The 21249-nt window shown below is 35.2% G+C and overlaps 1 protein-coding gene across 12 annotated transcripts in view; it reads right to left on the bottom strand.

The window, feature by feature from the left end:
• The window catches only part of ANKHD1 (ankyrin repeat and KH domain containing 1), a 123479-nt gene that overhangs the window by 60936 nt on the left and 41294 nt on the right, over positions 1-21249 (bottom strand). For 6 of the 12 annotated variants that reach the window (XR_010942141.1, XM_067731956.1, XM_067731950.1 and 3 more), the window contains exons 8-11: positions 18164-18401; positions 17744-17935; positions 13166-13275; positions 2629-2685 (exon numbers count right to left, since the gene is read on the bottom strand). Coding sequence is in view for 11 of the 12 variants with exons in the window: in XM_067731956.1 (XP_067588057.1) it covers positions 2629-2685; positions 13166-13275; positions 17744-17935; positions 18164-18401 (597 nt within the window). In the remaining variant the exon portion in view is untranslated. Of the gene's footprint in view, positions 1-2596; positions 2686-13165; positions 13276-17743; positions 17936-18163; positions 18402-21249 lie in introns of those variants that run through there. The other 6 variants (XM_067731951.1, XM_067731952.1, XM_067731958.1 and 3 more) reach the window with 2 other exon arrangements.

Below are 21249 nucleotides of genomic sequence, written 5' to 3'. Positions count from 1 at the left end.
AGTTACCTCAGTCTGGCCCATTTCAGAAGTAGCTCTTTCTTTGGCAACTTAAGCTTCTTATCCCATGAAGTTATTTCTGTTCTTCTCACTAAATCAAATAATGATGCCCTCCAAGTTCTTAGTTACAATGTTGTCTTTGCATCTTCTCTCTATGAAGAACAATTTGCTAATTTCTGACTGCAACTCTGGGCAGTTGCTTGGAGTTTTTTTTCCATGCTGCTTCATAGGCTGGGCAATAAGACTGTACCTATTGGCCAGTTCCATGTGAGATGCATTCAGTCCCTATTCCCTTAAAGATGATGAAATTCCAGCCCCCAGCGTCCATTCTTTTTTAGGTTTAATTCTCCTTGGGCCTACAGTTTCAGCTGTGGATCCAGGATCCATTTCTAGTCCACAGAGTTCGTTGGTCTTGTTTCTGAGTATAGCTATATATTTTTAGTTTAGTTTGTTTTTCTCCCATATTTTATTTATTAGATCTATGTACTTGAATGATAGAGAGCAGAGAGGTTTCAAAATATACTAACAGTGACTTTACTTTCTTGACTGGAAGTCATTTGTCACTTATATTTAAACAACTTTGAGATAGAACTCATTCAACATACAATAACCTAGAAAGAAAGAACTTGGCCTTTAAAAAAAAAAGTGTATTAGGAGTTTTGTGTATTGCACAGATAGTTTTAAGAATCAATAAAAAATTGATAAAAGTTTTCCAGCTTTAAGTAGTAAAGTTTTAGAATATGTATATACGCTACTCCTTAATAAAAAGTTATTTAAAAAGCGGGAGGTCCTATTTAGTTTATTAAGGTAAACTAATCAACAGTTGAAACATATTTATAAGTGGATAATCAGAGCTCATGAGCCTGCTAAAATCTTGTCCATAAAAAATGCACTGCAAAGTTCTGGTTCCGATGCATAAGCATTATGAGAAAAAAGGTGCATTTTTTTTCTATTTGGCTTTAGATAACAAAATTTAATTTTAGATTTAGGCTTTTTTTCTTTAAAATAATTTGATTTCCTTTAAAACCACAGTCCTGGGCAACCAAGGTATATATCAAAGATTGTAACTATATCACAGAGCCGGTGTTTCTTGCAGTTGAAGGAGGACACTGTCTAGGGGGAAGGACCAGAATCAGAGGAGAGGAGAGGGAGACTGCTTTATACTATATATGTACTAAAGGATTCTTACACTCTCCCCTAGGGGATATGTTCTTCCAACCCACCACTGTATATTAATCATTAACTTAGTGATCTGTTACTGATCAGATTCATATCCCTCAGCAGAACTGAGATGGAAAAAGATTAAGAGGCACCGTTTTAGGGTTTGTGTTTAGCTCAGTTTCTAAAAACCACAAGTAACAAAGACAAAAACCAAGCTTACTCAGTTTGGATGAAGGAAGAATGATAATAAAGCAAAGACTGGAAAAGAACAGAACTCAGCAACGATGCAGAATAATCTACAGACTCTAGCAATGTCTCAAAGTGTGGAATATAGAGGACTTATGAGAATCTCCTGGGATATCATTTAAAATGCAGACTCCCCATTTCAGATCTGCTGAATCTGAACCTCTAAAAGTGGGGCTGCAAACCTCAATTTTAAAAAGTATCCCAAGTCTTGAGACTTACAGCTAGACAGACAGATTTAAAATCACATTTTCTTTAACAAGTCCAGGGAGAAAAAAATAACTTTATCTGAACTAACACTCAGCTTTACATTCTTGATAGGAGCCACAGCTATTATATAAACTGAGTAAAAGTTTACATTTTCACATAGTATTTTGTGAAAGAAATTTATTTACTTTCTTCAAAATAGAATGAATATATAACAACTTCTCATTCCAAAAGCCAATAAAAAAGATACTTAATAAGCATTATGGTTAAGAGTGGCTTGACACTGAAAAATTTATTTTAGATGGCCTAAATTAATTGTGAAGCAATCACAACTTATTCCTAATTTAAAAATTAAGCACTGCTCCTGAGTATAAACAAATCTCTCTGGATTACAATGGATATTAAATTTGCTTGACTTTTAAAAGCATCAGGCACAAATTCCACACATTTTTTTTCAAAAGAAATGTTTGTTTATCAACAAGTATTCACCTTCTTAAAAGACAATCTTAGAACGAGGTTACACGAGAGGATTTTAAGAAGAAAATTTTAATTTTATAGAAATTAGGGCATGAGCAATATAGTAAATTTTTCACTAAAATGTTTTGTTGTTGTTGTTTCTTTAAGGATTATATAGAAAAAAATCCAATATATCACCCTAAATCTGAGTTTCAGATTTTTGTTGAACAAAGTTGAATACAAAGGGCTTTATGACTGAGACTTTCTCTCTGGGTTATCTTAGCTCTCTCAATAAGGGAGAATGAATAAGAAAATCTATTTTAACCTAAGAGATTTTTTTTTTTTAGGAATACCACATAAAAAGAATACTAAGGAGGCAAACCACTAGTAATGTAAATCTCTTCTTATTGGAATTTCATAATCTTTTTCAATCAAAGAGGATTTCCTTTGTCACCCAACAGGGTCCTGGAACTTCTTGACTGGAATTCAGATATCTAGAGCTCTGGTTACCTACATCATCTGTTCTTTATGTAGTAGCTTACAAGCATCAAAGGCCACCCTCACCTGATGCTTGGCCGGATCTATGCCCTCCAAAATAGTCTTCATGTCCTCCTGCTTGTCCTGTGAAAGGAAAAAGAAGAACTCACGGATCTTATTCCAAAAACGAAAATCACATTTGGCCATGAAGACCTTGTGACCAGTACTTCAGGTGCTGGGCTTTATTAACTCAGGATCTTCAACTAAAAAGATTCTCATCTGTAGAGACCATAATCTCATGAACAGAGTATGATTTTTAAGTACGATAATATGGTTCTCTACCAATATAACTTCAATATAAACCTTAACATACGCAGACCTAATTCTGCTAAAGTTTTTGAACTCATGTCTTTATCTCCAAATACAACTAAAACCACAGAAAATAGAGCAGTATCTTAATATCTAACCAAGGAAAATAATTAAATCAAAAGATTTGCGAATATCAGAAGCTGAGAGATAAAAGTAGGAAAAATACTGTAAGAGATTAAATAGTTCTGTAGTACCTCCTCCCCCCATTATAAATGCACTTAGTGCTCACACTTTTCAACTAAAACAGGAGACTTGAAAGAACTTGAGAGATGGAATATCTGTATTTTATCTAGATCTAGTCTCCAGACAGGGAGAAAGTACTCAAAGATGAGACAGGGAGATGGTTGAAGAAACAGTAATAAGAATTGCAATCACTGACCAGGATCAACTATATCTCCAAATAAAAGAAATGTGGCCTAGAGAAGGCTTCACCCTAAGTCACTCCTACCTCCTACCCTGGATGATATGCTTACCCTAAGGGGATGCATGCTCCTATGGTAGAGATTTGGTGAGAAAGTATTTTGAGTCAACTCTATGATTTGAACAAGCTGACTGTTAAAGTTCACTTCTCCCTTCCTCAACCCCATATGATTTTCAACAAAGACAAGCTCCATTCAAATAAGAATAAATAAGCACAAAGTATCCAACACAGAACCTATTAAGAAGTTCCTACAAAAATGGAAACAAAATTTTAGTCAAATGTTCCCTTGTACTTTCAAAAATATTAAAGAGAATATGAACGCTTTAACTAGTGGAACAAAGTGATATAACAGCAAGAGGAAACTTAAAAGGGAGTTGGGGGTACTTCCCTGGTGGCACAGTGGTTAACAGTCTGCCTGCCAATGCAGGGGACATGGGTTCGAGCCCTGCTCCAGGAAGATCCTACATGCCATGAAGCAAGTATGCCCGTGCGCCACAACTACTGAGCCCGTGAGCCGCAACTACTGAAGCCCATACACCTAGAGCCTGTGCTCTGCAACAAGAGAAGCCACCACAATAAGAAGCCTGTGCACTGCAATGAAGATCCAACGCAGCCAAAAATAAATAAATTAAAAAAAAAAAAGAAGTGAGTTGGGGGACTTCCCTGGTGGCGCAGTGGTTAGGAATCTGCCTGCCAATGCAGGGGACACACGTTCAAACCCTGGTCCAGGAAGATCCCACATGCCACGGAGGAACTAAGCCCGTGTGCCACAACTACTGAGCCCGCACTCTAGAGCCCATGAGCCACAACTACTGAGCCCACGTGCCACAACTACTAAAGTCCGCACACCTAGAGCCTGTGCTCCACAACAAGAGAAGCCACCGCAATGAGAAGCCCGCGCATTTCAACAAAGAGTAGCCCCCGCTCGCTGCAACTAGAGAAAAGCCCGTGCGCAGCAATGAAGACCCAACGCAGCCAAAAATAAATAAATAAATAAATTTATCAGGGAAAAAAAGTGAGTTGGAAGAGCAGAAGATACTAAGTAATGATGAAACCATGAAAACCACATTAGAAGCAGCAACAAGTATACAGAAAAAATAGTAACCTGGTGGATGGACTTAAGAAAGAAACAATACAGAGGAAAAGGACAAAGAAATGAAAAGAATCAGACATAAAGATAATAAGGGAGATTCAATATGTGGATAATAAATGTTCTAGAAGAAAACAGAACAGAAAAAGAAGTATTCAAGGCTGTAATAGAAAAAAACTGGAGAAGGATGATGAGGAGAAAGAAAAGGAGAGGGGAGAGAGGATGAACTAAAATCTTTAAATAGAAAGCACTCACGGTTTTCCAGGAAAAACTGTTATAAAATAATAAACACCAAGACACATCCTGGCGAAATCATAGAGGTTTAAGTATAATGAAAGAATCTTATGATAATCCGGGCAGAAAGGAAATCACTTACATATAATGGGGAATATTCTAGCAGGCTTTGGCAATATTTAATACCAGAAGACAGTAGAATAGAGGGCTTAGAATTTTGAGGGGAAAAAACAAGTGATTCATTAATTTTATATTTGGCTACATTCATTTATAAATACAACATAAAGTAATATCAAAAATGCAGGCACCTGTGAACTCTTTTTTGGTTGAGGAAAGTAAATTCAAAACAAAATACCAGTATCAGCCAGCCAAAAGGTGAGTCAAGTTCAGGAAATCAGGAATTCAGAGTCTACATAATATGAAAGACTAGTAAGGTAAACACTGAATCCACCTAAATATACAGTTAAACAACTTTGAGAAATAATAGGGTCATAAAACAGAATGTAAATGTTATAAAATCATGACAATGTAATAATAAAATAACTCATGAAAATCCTATGGTGGAAGACACATTAATCTCCTCTTCAGAATGGAGTCAATAAACATTGTCTAAATATTTGATTTTTTAAAAATCAGTTTTTTAAAAGAAATTAACAAAATATTTCAAAATTTCCATTTGTAAATGATGTCTGAATAAATACTTTTCCAGGAAGTAACTTTATACCTATGTTTTATATAGTTCAACAATTAGTTCAGCAATTAGTGAGCAGCTCATAGGGCTACCTGGAGCACAGGGATTTTTTTAGATAAAAGAAACATGGGGACTATGATCAGAGATTAGAAAATTAAACCATAAAAAATGGAAGGAAGGAAGAAGGAAAGGGAAGGGAGGGAGGAAGGGAGGGAGGGAGGGAGGAAGGAAGGAAGGAAGGAAGGAAGGAAGGAAGGAAGGAAGGAAGGAAGGAAGGGGAAATCTTACCCATGTTAATGAGAATATAAGAATCAGGAGACCTCAATTGTTAGTAGAAGTATAGACTAGTTCAGCATTTTTGTACAGTTTCGCAGCAGCTATCAAACTTTTAGATGTGGACCCTCTGAAAACTGGCAATTTCACTTCTAGGAATTTATCCCTATAGATATATTCACAAAAGTAGCAAAAATACATAAATCTGCATAACAATATTTAGTGCAGTACCATTTGTAATCTTTAAAAATTATAATAACCCAGATGTTTATGAATAAATAAATGGTTAATAAATTATATAGAACACTGGGTACCTGTGAAAAAGAATGAGAAATCTTAGGAATTGACAGAAAAATATTATATTAAAAAGAAAAAAGTTTCAGAACAGTATATGTGGTAACAAATCTATTCATATAAAAAAGACATATAGCCCACATACACAATATATATATGCTTGAGTGTACAGAAATGTTTAGAAAGACACACAACATATTGCTTAAATTAAAAAAAAAATCTTACAAAAGAGGATATAGAAAAGAAATAGAAATCCTCTATTTCCTAAGATTTAATATAGATAACAAACTGATCCTTCAAAATTTTTGTTTCTTTTAAGGTAAGTCCATATCAAATCTAATTTCCAGGATTAAGAACCGGAGGGTGCTAATGTATCCATGTCCAAATCACCCAGTTTCCACTAGCTCAACTATTCTAGGAAAACGCCCCCCAAAGTTCATTTGGCTAGAACACAGTCTAAGAAAAGCAACAAGGGTCAAAGAGCTTACTTCATGGTTAGGGAGGAAAATCAGTGATAGACCAGTACAACATATTCAAGGGGCGCAATTTACTCAGTGCAGAAGTGCTTCGATTTTCATTCCAACATTAAAAATAATAAACCTTTAAAAGTTATGATCGGGCTTCCCTGGTGGCGCAGTGATTGAGAGTCCGCCTGCTCATGCAGGGGACACGGGTTTGTGCCCCGGTCCGGGAAGATCCCACGTGCCGTGGAGCAGCTGGGCCCGTGAGCCATGGCCACTAAGCCTGCGTGTCCGGAGCCTGTGCTCCGCAACGGGAGAGGCCACAACAGTGAGAGGCCCGCGTACCGCAAAAAAAATAAAAATAAAAATAACTGATTTGCATAGGACCAACTATTACTCAATATGGCAAAGACCCAGAATTAGCAACACTGTGTGCCCACCACACTTCTTTAGGTTGGTTCTATTTATTTTCTTTGATCTACTGCATCTAAAGCAGATTTATTATGAGCTTAAAGAAAGAATCCATGTCCTATCTTGTCCTTGGAAAAACCTCTCCATCTTCCACCCCTATTTTCAAGGTGGCTAACATCTCAAAGTAAAACGGTATTTCTAAATTCCTTGTCTCTCACTGGGCAAAAAATACCTATGCATACTTGAAAGCCAAAGCTGAAAAAACAATCCTAAAGAAAGGAAATTTTGAAAAGTTTGAAGGCATATAAGATGAGAAGAAGAGGATGTAACAAAAGTTTATTCTGCTACTCAAAATAAAGTTTAACCAAAGGAAAAGAAGAATAAATTCATAATTGAACAACTCCAAAGATAACTGGAGAGATTTTATTCTTAAGAAAATAGTTTACTTACAATAAAAATCCATGTTAAGGAAACTTTTCCTACTTCTTTGACAGTATTTAAGTAGGATAAAATACTGATAGTGAAAAGATAGGGTGGGAGAGATAATGATTTAGCGTTATAATGCCAAATTATTCTTTACTGGGATGGCCTTACCACATTACTGTGTTTTCTAGGGATTAGTAACTTTTATCTATTAAAATATTTTATAGTAAGCTAAATTTGCTAATTATTAATTATAAATAATGCCCAAAATTAAGTAATTTAAGATATATTTAATATACCCAAAGATTTTAAGAGAGAGGATTATTTGTGTAACACATCATTATTATTAATTATGACTCACACCTTAAAATTTCATTTTCTTCAAGGATCCCATAGCACTTCACACATTCTTGGGCTAAGTACTCATCTAGTCCATCTGATACCTCCAAAAAGGTAGCTAGTTAACCTGTTCTTTAAAAATCATAAAATTAGATTTCTTAAGCCACGTCATTAAAGATCTTCTGATCCAAACCCCTCATAAAATAAAGGAAAGGGGGGAGATGAGAAAGAAACACAAAAGAAGGCTAGGGAATCTAAGTGATTTGCCCTAGGACACCCAGCATAGCCGAAGAAAGAATATTTACAGGACTTGGGTAAAATAGTCCAGAAAATAACACTAGATTTTATTTTACAGATGAGAATATTGAGGCAACTATTTACTTATAGATCAGTGATCTGCTGGCTGTGATCAAAATTCCAGTGTCTTGTCTAATGCTCAGTAGCATCTCTAATGTTGAGTTCTTTCTAAATAACTAAGTGTAGCCTTTGTCACTCATTAGCCCTCCATTCAGATACAGGATTACAGGATGCCTTCCACTGGTATTTCTTCCTTTTAGTAGATTTACTTTCAAATAGCAATGAAGGCCTGTAACATGCTAAAGTGGGTCATAAAAAATCTTTATGTGAACACAACTAAAATATATTTACCTTCTCTAATATCTATGTCAGTTGTTTATTATGGGAAATACTACTTGAGTTCCTCTTCTAGACATGAAAGGCCAAGGAGCTGTAGAGAAGGAAGGAATACTAATTTACGGGATTTATATATCACTCTCCCTTTCCAACCTTAGCTTTGTTGGCAAATACATGTGAAGGAAGTTCCACAAATATTTCTTTTATCTCAACAAATGTATCAACGTTTTAGTGCTGAAATTAACATGCCATGATGAAAAGAGAAAGATTCCATCATCTTTACAAATGGTTTGAAAATCAGAAACACCACCAAATCAAAGCAACTCTGTACCAACTTCAAGTTATAAGTAAGTACTAGGGATGTATTATACAACATGATACATATAATTAATACTGCTGTATGTTATATATGAAAGTTGTTGAGAGCAAATCCTAATAGATCTCATGACAAGGAATAAATTTTTTTTCTATTTCTTTAATTTTGTATATGAGATGAAAGAGGTTCCTAAATTTATTGTGATTATCACAAGTTAAACTTATACAGTATTGTATGGCAATTATATCTTAATAAACCTGGAAGAAAAAAAAAAACAAAATAAAAAACAACAAAAACTCCTACTAGATATATATATATATATATATATATATATATATATATATATATATATATATATATATATATATATATATATATATATATATATAAAATAGAAAAACAAAACAACACTGACATGTTAACCAACACTGTTGCCACCTAAACATCCTATCATTAGGGCGTTTGGAAACTCTGACCTGATGCAGTCATCTTTCATAGAGATGGATCATCTCTATAACAATAACATGGTTGGGCATGGAAGCCAGGAAAACACAGACAACAAAGTAAGCCAAAATTAAAAGCAAGCAAGAGAAAAAAAGAAAGAAGCAGAGTAGGGTTTTACATTCCAAGTTATACTGTTGAATAGTTAACTATGCAAATTCTCCACCTTGAACATAAAAGTAATAGTAAAGAGGGGGCTAGAGGACTGTGGTAAAGGAAATCAAGCCATATAAATGCTTTAGCTGAAGTAAGCTATCAAGATACAAATAAGAATGAAATATTAAAACTCTGCCTTTTGGTCTAAAGACCAGTAAATGGGGAGAACAGCCTAAAGTAATAATTATACAGGACACCAGGACAGTGACTCAAAGACAATGGAACTGAATCAACTTCAGTTTTCATTTTTTTTAATATTGCAGATGTCAATTTTATTTTTATTTATTATTATTTTTGGCTGTGCCTCACAGCATATGGGATCTTAGTTCCTGGACCAGGGATTGAACCCATGCCCCCTGCAGCGGAAGTGTGGAGTTTTAACCACTGGACCACCAGGGGAGTCACTCAACTTCGATTTTTAAATGGTGTTTATTGGTTATTTCTGGTCAAGCAGTTCAATAACAAATCTGTAAGGATACATAGTATATTCCTTTTCAGAGAAATAAGATTAGTTTCCAAAGGCTGGTTTATTTTTTTCTTTTTTTTAAAATTTCTTTTAGATTTTAAGTATACTACAGAATGCTAATGTGTTTTAATACAAACTTTCTTACGATGGGTTTACATCATATTATACCTGTCATCACACCAAATACTAAATACTAATTTGGGCCCAATAAACAAAAGATGCTATGCAGAGAAAGAAAGTACATAAAGGAATAATCTTTATTTCAATATATAATGATTTCCATTACAGTGGTAACAAGAAGTACAACTATATGGAAGACATGGATTAGGTGACTTGTTCAAGGCTCTCTGCTTATTCAGTAGTTAAAATGATTTTGCATGTTAAATAGGGAGAATTTTCAAAAAGAACTCTGGAATTAATGGACAATTTTTTATTTCATTTAATTTTTGATTTCCAAAAGAAACATTTTAAGTGGCTTATTTAAGAAAACTAATCTAGTCCAAAGGTTTTTAATAATGGATTATTCAAATTTATGCAATTATTACAAAGGTAGACAAGTTACATATCAATCCATAACCTTCTAAATATGATAAATATTTAGGGTTTTTTTTTTACTGGAAATATCTAATATTTTTTCATTTTAAATATTTTTAAAACAAGAAAAAATAAAATTTCAAATAACTAAGTTTCAAATGAGAACATACACATATTTTGAGGATCTACCTGAAAATGCTCAAGTATACTAACAGTTCTGGTTGTGGATTTTAAAAAAAGCATTAAATAAGAAACTGTCTAGATTTCCTTTAAAACTAAGTTCTAAACTATACCTACTACACATGTAGAATGAAAAGTCTTAAAACCTCTCAGTTTCATCTCAGGAAACAATATAAGCAATCCAAATTGTTGCATTACATTTTTATAAAATTGTAATTAATATCCTAACTGATTCTACAGAATATTTTTAAAAATGAGAGACAACAACTTTTAAACTCTTTAAAAAATATTTAATAACAGCCTTAAATTGTGGCAAAAGTTAAGCTCTAAAAATCTAACAAAGCATGGTCCAGATTGTGTTTCAAAGGTTGACTTGTGCATTCTTATTTAAAACCGAAGGTAAAAATAGTTCCCCCCCAAATGAAGGTTCTCAGCTAGCCCACGAAAACAAACAAACAAACAATTTAACTTAAAGAACTACCAAACCTAGACATCAAGAATACATCTATGGGATGCCAGAAATGGAATACATCTCCACTCCATGCAATGGGAGCGTAGTCTTCTAATTCCAAACCACTGGAGGAAATTACTACAGTCCTAAACAGATACTAGGAGGTGACAGAAAAGAATGAAGGACAAGAAAGGTGCTACTGTCTTTTTAGGTCCAGCTAGCAAGAATTATCAGTCATTTTCTTCCTCAGGACTCAGGGACTGATCTGCCTGCTTTACTTACTTCTTGTTTTTCACTAGGTCATTTGTTTCCTGCCTATGGCTTATAGTAAAGCTGAAATTATTTATAGGTTTTAAATATCAAACTTACTATGCTTTTCCATACTTTCCACATTTTCTATAAAGGACAAGAACTGCTTTTTACAATCAGGAAAATAACTAATATTAAAATTGAAATATCTCTCCACAGATAGCAAAAGCATAAAATAGGAATACATTTTTAAAGTGAAAAATTAATATATGAAATAATTCAAAAGGAGAAAAATGTTATGCACATGAAATTATTATATCTAGCAGTATTTACAACAGTGAAAAATAAAAAGCAAGTCAAAAGTTCAATAATAAGTGAATGATTATGGCTCATCAACTTGATGGAATATTATGCACAAGTTATAAATATACAGAATATGTAGCAAAATGGAAAAGATTATGACAGAACACACATTCTGGAAAATAGAAAACAACTGTACTATACTATGATTATAATTACATGTGTATATGAATGCAAAGACGGTTTGCAAAAGAGAAAAACAGTTACGTTAGAATAACAGTATTACCTTTGTACTTAAGGTAAATATTTATCTGAGCCATTTTTTAATCTTATATTTTGAATGTAAAACAGTATGGTAAATTCAAATCTTTCAATCTGCTTATTTAATGAAATTCTTCTAAGGAATTTTAATCACAATTTACCTAATTCCAGAAAACTATAAAAATAAAAAATAGAAAACAACTATTTTGTTTTCTATTTTTAAATGCCCTTTGTTTTAAAGGGCATTTAAAAATATTTCATAACAAATTTTTAACTCTGTCAAAAATCACTAAGGTTTTGCTATACTTTAAAGTGCATTTAACAGATAATTCCTCTTTTCCTATTTAATATTTTTAGAAGAACTAGCAAATTAGTCAAGAAAGTGACTTAGCTATGGAAAAATGGAAGGAAGAATTTTGATAAGAATTCAGAGGATAAGAGTATTAAACTTTGCTTATATTATCTAAGCTTTTATGCTCTACCCTGTTTATTCCAAGTGATGAAATGCTTCAATTCTTAATTTTTAGATGACCCAAAGCAACTCTAAAAAAAGGAATGAGATAAAGAAAGAAGGCAGAAGATTAAGATCTACTTAACATATCCATCATAATTTTCAAACGAAAAAAGTACACCTCTTAGAAATTCTAACTGGCAGATCCTAATTAATGAGAATGAATGCTAGTCTTATCACTACAATATTTATTAGAAGTAGAAATGATGATAAATAAATAGCATAATTACACTATACTTATTATAGTCAATAATTATTTTCCAACAATGTTCTCAGGTATTTTGGGGGGAATGTCTGTTATTGGAATTGGTTTAAAAGACAATACTTGCACAGTTTTTTCTAAATAACTGAAATTAATAAAGTTGATTCTGTACAGCATTTATAATTATGCATGTCTCACACAGATTTTTAAGAAATACAAAAGGGAATTCTGGAAGAAACTCTAGAAAGCCGTTCAAAATAATCTCACAAAATAAAAATTAGTCAAAGCAAACATTTCAGCAAGAAGCATAAACCTTTAAGTGGGATATTATTTATAATTTCCCATAGTTGTAAGGATTATTACACATATGAACCTGCCATCTAATTTGAAACTTTGAAAAGCCAAAATAGAAGATATTAAAAGAAAAGAAAAAGAATGAAATGCTGTAATAATGTTGTTAGGAAGATGACAGTAGCTTTATTTTAAATGTCTAATTAGAAAAACAAAAGAAATCACTCAAAGTGATTTGACAGGTTATTCTATGTTGCAAACATATCACTGAATTTGTATGTCTAATAAAGGGCAGTTAAAAAGGTTCAGGAATGTCAAATGGGACTGGGGTGAGAGGAAGAAAGAAACAAATGTTTTTACCTAGGAAAAGAAACAGTATGCCCTTTTAAAAACTATTTTCAAATACATTTAATAAATGCAACAACTAGAACAAGTAGCCAAACTTTTAAAAGTTATTTTATACAAAGCATGCAAACTATTGATCTTCTTTACTAGTGCTTTCTAAATGTTAAAAATAAAGGAGTATTAACATTCACACAAAAATATTTGAAATTAAAAATATCTTACTAAATCAGCCCCTGCTTGAAGTAAAACATCTGCAACATCCGTATGTCCATTTTCACAAGCGTAGGTTAAGGCTGTGTCTCCTGTTGCTGTTGTAGCATGAACGTTAGCACCTGGCAAACAAAAAAATTACACATTTACTTTGTGAATTTTATAATTTGGTGAAACTCATAAACTCTAAATATGAAAATATCAGATTTTAAGAATCCTAATTTTCCTTTAAATGTTTTGGAAGAATGCTTTTAGCCACAAAGAAAGGAACTATACCAAATGATTAAAAAATACAATAATCTGGACTTCCCTGGTGGCACAGTGGTTAAGAATCCGCCTGCCAATGCAGGGGACACGGGTTTGAGCCCTGGTCTGGGAAGATCCCAAATGCCGCAGAGCAACTAAGCCCATGCACCACAACGACTGAGCCTGTGCTCTAGAGCCCGCAACCCACAACTACTGAGCCGCGTGCTGCAACTACTGAAGCTTGCGTGCCTAGAGCCTGTGCCCCGCAACAAGAGAAGCTACCGCAATGGGAAGCCCGCGCACTACAACAAAGAGTAGCCCCCACCCGACACGACCGGAGAAAAACCCACACGCAGCAACAAAGACCCAACGCAGCCAAAATAAATAAATAAATAAATTTATTTATTTTTTTAAAAATCTGCCTATACATCCCCAGTAAGATATACCCTAAGAAATAAAAGGGCTGCTAAAGCCAAAAATATCAAACAGTTTTCAGAAATCATATTGACAGTAGTTTTGGTTTCTATTCTATGGATATTGTGGTAAAAATCAAATGAGTAATCCTTTGGTCAGTGAAATTCGGGGCATGGCTGAGAGAAAACACAGATAAAAGATTGCTGAAGTTAAGTAAAACCGTATGGTTCTGAATTGGAAGTACTGACATGAATTCATGTTGTATTATTATCTGTAAGAAAAATATTTCCTCACTCTGACCAACTAAAAAGGCCTAGAGACAATGAAAGACCAAGCCGAAATAGCATCTCTAGCTAAGATTGTGATCTCTAAGTACCATATCCTACTAAATGAAATTAGGGCTTCTTAAAGAAATAATTGGTTCCAAGACTGGGGGAGAATCTGTATAAGATGGGCCTGAAACACCTAGCAGTATCAAAAAGCAAGGAAACAGACTATAATGAGGTCACACCAAAAGGATTTAGGAGCTAAACTTATTGACCAAAGATAGTGAAACTGTCCCATATTTCAGCAATTTTTACATCAAAAAGAATGAGGACTATGATAGAATAAAAGCCATCATGTATGTTTAAATCTAGAAGTTCAAAATGATGTTCAAATCAAAACAAAAAAAACCACTTCCTTGGTCACCAGTGAAGGATACTAGGGGTCCACCTCATTATTTGCGGTGAGCGGGGGAGAGAAAAGGGGGGGAAAATCAAACATTTATACTCCTGTTCCTATATGATTTATACCTAAGAGTAACCAAATAGGTGATGAAGGGAAGTTTCTCTTTATAGACATATGTCTGCTAATAAACAAGGAAGGAATAATAGAATTTAGAATATTACCACTTTGTAACCCTTAACGAATTAATGGATCTAAGCAATGATCATCAATATCTAATAATCAAAAAGAGAGACAATCAGACAGTTACCACCTCCTGAAGAAAGTACAAATACTACCTATGAAGTAGTCTTAAAAACAAAACAGAACAAAACAAACGTACATCATACCTGAATTTAATCAAGTCTCTAGATCTAAGTACTACTTATAGGAAATCCAAGGGACAGAAAAACAAGTTAAATGAAATCGTGGAGGTGCATTTAGCAAAATCCATACTCTGGGAAGCCTAAAGGATAAACATTTCTTGTCTTCAACCAAAACTTGCAAGGGAAAAAAGAAAAGAAAGATGATGAAGAGCCCATAAATTAAAGAGACTTAAGAGATGTATTGATCAAGAGTTACTGTATGAATCTTATTCGAATCCTAATTCAAAAAAGTCATTAAACGCACACATACACATTTATAAGACTATCAGGAAAATATGAAAACTGCTTGGGTATTTAATGACACCAAGGAATTATTATTTTAAAAATTTAGGTAAGGAAATGGTACTGTGGTTACTTTTTTTTTTTTTTTTTTTTGCAGTATGCAGGTCTCTCACTGTTGTGGCCTCTCCTGTTGCGGAGCACAGGCTCTGGACGCACAGGCTCAGCGGCCATGGCCCACGGGCCCAGCCGCTCCGCGGCATGTGGGATCCTCTCGGATCGGGGCACAAACCCATGTCCCCTGCATCGGCAGGCGGACTCCCAACCACTGCGCCACCAAGGAAGCCCAAGGTTTTTTAATTTTTTTAAAAAACTGTATACGCAATGTATTAAAAGACCTGTTGGATTCTTCTTTAGTGCTTCACTATGAGAAGAAATGCATGTAAATAAATCACACTCTAATCTGGAAAAAAATTGTTTTAGGTAGTGATCACATAAAAAGTGATTCTCAGGCCCCCGAGACAGTTCCAGAAACTACCTACTTCAAATTAGCAAAAGTAGCTAAATATGAGAATCAGTGGTGATACAATAGAAAAAACAATGTCAGGAGTTCTAAGTTTGAATATTGGCCCTGTCACTTATTAGCTTGATTTGCTTAGGGAAGTTATGTAACATGACTGTACATCAGTTTCTATATCTATAAAATGTGTGTAATATTTCTTACTATACCAGTGGCCAGTGGTAATTAATAGAGTTAACACATGAGCTGAGCAGAATGTCTGCTGATTTCTTAGTTAACATTATTTATTCCTTCTTTTTTTTTTTGCAGTACGCGGGCCTCTCCTGTTGCGGAGCACAGGCTCCGGACGCACAGGCTCCGGACGCGCAGGCCCAGCGGCCATGGCTCACGGGCCCAGCCGCTCTGCGGCATGTGGGATCCTCCCAGACAGGGGCACGAACCCGCGTCCCCTGCATCGGCAGGCGGACTCTCAACCACTGCACCACTGCGCCACCAGGGAAGCCCCTATTTATTCCTTCTTTTAAAAGCCTCTTAACAATATCTTGACTACTTAGAGGGATGTGGGGAGAATGAAGACTGATAAGCACCGGTAAAGAAAGACTCCTGAATGGGACACAGACAGTTACAGAAAATAATGAGGGAAAAATGACTGAATAATGCCCATACATTTACTAACTACAGCAAATAATAGTATTTGAGTCAAGGAAGAGGTCAGCCTGTATGGTTGGTTTGTGCATTGGTTCAAAATCTAAACAATCATCCAAACCATTAATGATCTGGATTAAGAAATTATTGCAATAATAATCCAAAGGAATAACTGATGCTGGGCTATAATCAAATTAATATTAACAATAAAGGATGAATAAAGTTTTGCTAAATATTTCATTTTCCTTTATGTATTTCTTTATATGTCAAGTTTTAAACAACTTATTAGATATGGATAAAAAAATTTATACTACTTCTAAAGGATAAATAAAGGTTTACATCTGTCTGGATCAATTTTTTCTGATATATCCTTAACTTGCTCTATATAAAACTACAAATATTCTATGTAAAAAAAACTTACTTCTTACCACTGGTTAACAATATATAAAGCACAAATTATTATTATTATTATTTTTTTTTTGAGGTACGCGGGCCTCTCACTGTTGTGGTCTCTCCCATTGCGGAGCACAGGCTCCGGACACGCAGGCTCAGCAGCCATGGATCACGGGCCCAGCCGCTCTGCGGCATGTGGGATCTTCCCGGACCGGGGCACGAACCCGTGTCCCCTGCATCGGCAGGTGGACTCTCAACCACTGCGCCACCAAGGAAGCCCAAGCACAAATTATTTTAAAACTAAATACTTGTGGGACTTCCCTGGTGGTCCAGTGGTTAAGAATCCACCTTTCGCGGGGACGCAGGTTCGATCCCTGGTCGAGCAACTAAGCCCACATACTCTAGAGCTCGCGTGCCATAGTGGAGAGCCCATGTGACACAACTACTGGGCCCACGTGCTCTGGAGCCCACGTGCCACAACTAGAGAGAAGCCTGCATGCCGCAACGAAGAGCCTGCACCACAACAAAGATCCCTCACGCTGAAATGAAGATCCCGCATGCCACAACTAAGACCCAATGCAGCCAAATAAATAAATATTTAAAAACAAATAAACAAAAAACCCCAAAAAACTAAATACTTCTGCCAAAAAAAAACATTCCCACTTGTTCGTTCATTCTTTCTTTCTTATTTTTTTTGAGAAGTCAGAAATGTCAAGAAATGAACAGGCTTAAGGGTATCAAATTATAACCTCTATGTCATCCCCACCTCCTCTTATTAATAGACACTAGGAGGAACTAACTTCTCCCCTCCAAAAGCCACAAACATTCAATAGAAAGATAAGGTCAACGGGAAGCCTTACAGTCACCAAGCAAACATTAATAACTCTAAGAAACCTTTTAAAAAAAATGACATTTTTGGAGATTTAAAAGCCTAAGAAGAGAGTTAAATTATGGCGCTGTCTTTCAACTTTTGTAGAAAGTTGAAAAAGTTATGGTCAATTGTTAAAGTTATGAAAGCAATATAAAAGTCTTTTTCTAAAAGGCGTTTTTAAAGCCACATACCGGCAGCCAGTAAATATTTAACCAACTCCAGGTGTCCCTCCTGAGAAGCCTCCATCAGAGGTGTGGAGCAGCCAAGTTCTATGTCAGCCCCTGCCTTAATCAGGAAGTCTGCAACTTCAGAAAATCCTCCACAGCAAGCCAACGTCAGAGCAGTTTCTTGGGTTTCTTCTGTCTGAGCATTTATATTTGCTCCTGAGGAAAGCATGAAAATAGATAAAACTAGTTACAAAAGACTTAGAGTAAAGTGTTCTGATTTGTGATAATTATCTTTTCTCTGCTGCTGGGGTTCCTTCCAGGGTGTTGATAATTTATTTTATCATCAATGCAAAAAATATCTTAGTTGTAGTAAACTTCAGGGATACTGACACAAAAAAACCAAAGGAAATCGATTTTTTAATTAAAGAAGTAAAACTATTTTACCTTGTGCTAAGAGTAGTGCCACCATCTCTTCGTGTCCTTCCCGAGCAGCTTCCATCAAGGGAGTGTATCCTTCATCATTAACTTCCTCAAGATTTGCGCCCCTCTCAATAAGTAGAGCTGCCAATTCAACGTGTCCTCCACAGGCAGCTAGCGTTAATGGAGACTCAAATGAATCTGCAGGCATATTCACTTGAGCACCACTATCCAAAAGCAAACGTGCCACCTCTACATGTCCATCCTGCAGATTTTCAGAAGTAAAACAAGAAGAAAGGAATTTTTGTTTTGTTTTGATATTTTTTAAGCGAGAGAAGAAAAGCAAGAGATTGAGGAAAGACAAGAGGAAAAAAAAGGAGAGGCAGCTTAGAGGCATATATATTACCATGACCATCTGAACAATTTTTGAAATCTATCTTACCAAAAGTCCATTAAAATTATTTTACCTTACTTTTGAGCAAGCCCAAAATTTTCCACAAGAATCAGACTTGTGAGATACAGTTACAACTCCAAATAATTTTGAATTTCCACATTCTTTGAAGTTCAAAAAATTGTTAAATCCATAGTCAACAGTAACTCAAAATAAAATAATTACTGTTTATACTACAGCCAGAGTCAAACATAGCTATAGCCTCAAACTTAAGTGTCATGTTTAAGTGTAGAAACTGTGTTAGATCTATTTAAGAAAAGAAAACTTCGCATAAAGTAACACAACAATTCTGTGAAGTCATTACCACTTGGGATTATGTCACCAAGGTAAATCCCTGTGGACTGATCCTATCCTATATTTTTTCTCATCACTAACTTGTAATGAGGCAAAGAATTTTACAAAGATGTAAAAGTAAGTCGTATTCACTTGTAAATAATTTTACCATGAGCCCATCTGCATAGACAGTAAGGCAATTAATATTCTCATGGAGTGTATCCATTCTATCCCTCTATCATCATACATACATTTCTTCAGTTTCAAATTCTATGCTACAAAATTTTATGTAACTCCTTAACTCCTGTTGTGCATATAAAGACAAATGGTATTGTTCTTTATTTCAAAAATGACCCAAATATTGCTAATGAAAAGTAAAGACTGAGTACAAAAATAAGGTTTTATAAGGTTGGGCAATTCTTTTACTAAAGAATTAATTAAAGAAACCTTAATTAAATATTAGGTTTCAGGATCCATCTAGAGTTTCATTATACTTAACTAAATAACTAACTTAGCTGTAACCACTTTTGACATGATGTCAAAAACAAATGACTTCACATTAAAATTTTAGTTTTACTAATACTTCAAATATATGTAAAATAAAATATATTTTAACCAAATTCCTATATTGAGTTACTGGTGTTTGATATACAATTCTAATTGAAAAGAAAATAAGGGTTTATGAATGCCCACAGATCAGGGAACTACTATTGCGCCCAGCTTCTCTAGGCTCCCAAGAAATTGTTTTGCTTGAATTTAATTTCTGAAGTCTTTATATACTCTGCTAACATATCTTGAGTACATACCTTACAAAGGAATTGTACTAAGCACTTTTTTTATGTTAATGAACAATATTATTTCTAACAAAGGAAAAAAGAACAAAATAAGAAATTAAAAAAAGAATAATCCACTCTTAAAGGCCTAATATCATTATTAGAATTTTTTTAAATTCTAAGACTTTAGTCTTAGCCTTTGAGCAGTAGCTGGGATTGGACTTACTCTCTATCATAAACAACTATAAAAATTGGGGAAAAAAGATAAAACAACTGGAGGCACTGGACAGCAACCAAGCTAGGGCTAGGGTTATGATAACTTAAAGAAGGGAGCATTTGAGATGCTCCCATTTTTTTTTTAATGAAATATATATATATATTTTTAGCATCTTTATTGGAGTATAATTGCTTTACAATGGTGCACCAGTTTCTGCTTTATAACAAAGTGAATCAGCTATACATATACATATGCCCTCATATCTCCTCCCTCTTGCTTCTCCCTCCCACCCTCCCTATCCCACCCCTCTACGTGGTCACAAAGCACTGAGCTGATCTCCCTGTACTATGTGGCTGCTTCCCACTAGCTATCTATTTCACATTTGGTAGTATATATAAGTCCATGCCACTCTCTCACTTCGTCCCAGCTTACCCTTCCTCCCCCCCGTGTCCTCAAGTCCATTCTCTACGTCTGCATCTTTATTCCTGTCCTGCCCCTAGGTTCTTCAGAACAATTTTTTTTTAGAGTCCATATATATGTGTTAGCATATGGTATTTGTTTTTCTCTTTCTGACGTACTTCACTCTGTATTACAGACTCTAGGTCCATCCACGTCACTACAAATAACTCAATTTTGTTTCTTTTTATGGCTGAGCAATATTCAATTGTATGTATGTGCCACATCTTCTTTATCCATTCACCTGTCGATGGACACTTAGGTTGATTCCATATCCTAGCTATTGTAAACAAAGCTGCAATGAACACTGTGATACATGACTTTTTTTTTTTTTTTTTTGCTGTACGCGGGCCTCTCACTGTTGTGGCCTCTCCTGTTGCGGAGCACAGGCTCCGGACGCACAGGCTCAGTAGCCATGGCTCACGGGCCCAGCCGCTCCGTGGCATGAGGGATCTTTCCAGACCGGGGCACGAACCCGTGTCCCCTGCATCAGCAGGCGGACTCCCAACCACTGCGCCACCAGGGAAGCCCCATGACTCTTTCTGAATTATGGTTTTCTCAGGGTATATGCCCAGTAGTAGGATTGCTGGGTCATATGATAGTTCTATTTGTAGTTTTTTAAGGAACCTCCATACTGTTCTCCATAGTGGCTGTATCAATTTACATTCCCACCAACAGTGCAAGAGGGTTCCCTTTTCTCCACACCCTCTCCAGCATTTATTGTTTGCAGATTTTTTATGATGGCCATTCTGACTGGTGTGAGGTGATATCTCATTGTAGTTTTCATTTGCATTTCTCTAATGATTAGTGATGTTGAGCATCCTTTCATGTGTTTGTTGGCTATCTGTATATCTTCTTTGGAGAAATGTCCATCTAGGTCTTCTGCCCATTTTTGGATTGGGTTGTTTGTTTTTTTGATATTGAGCTGCATGAGCTGCTTGTA

The sequence above is a fragment of the Pseudorca crassidens genome, chromosome 3 (assembly GCF_039906515.1).
Source record: "Pseudorca crassidens isolate mPseCra1 chromosome 3, mPseCra1.hap1, whole genome shotgun sequence".
Classification (NCBI taxonomy): domain Eukaryota; kingdom Metazoa; phylum Chordata; class Mammalia; order Artiodactyla; family Delphinidae; genus Pseudorca; species Pseudorca crassidens.
The sequence above is the reverse complement of the archived record's forward strand: the minus strand, read 5'-3'. Positions and strand labels throughout refer to the sequence as shown.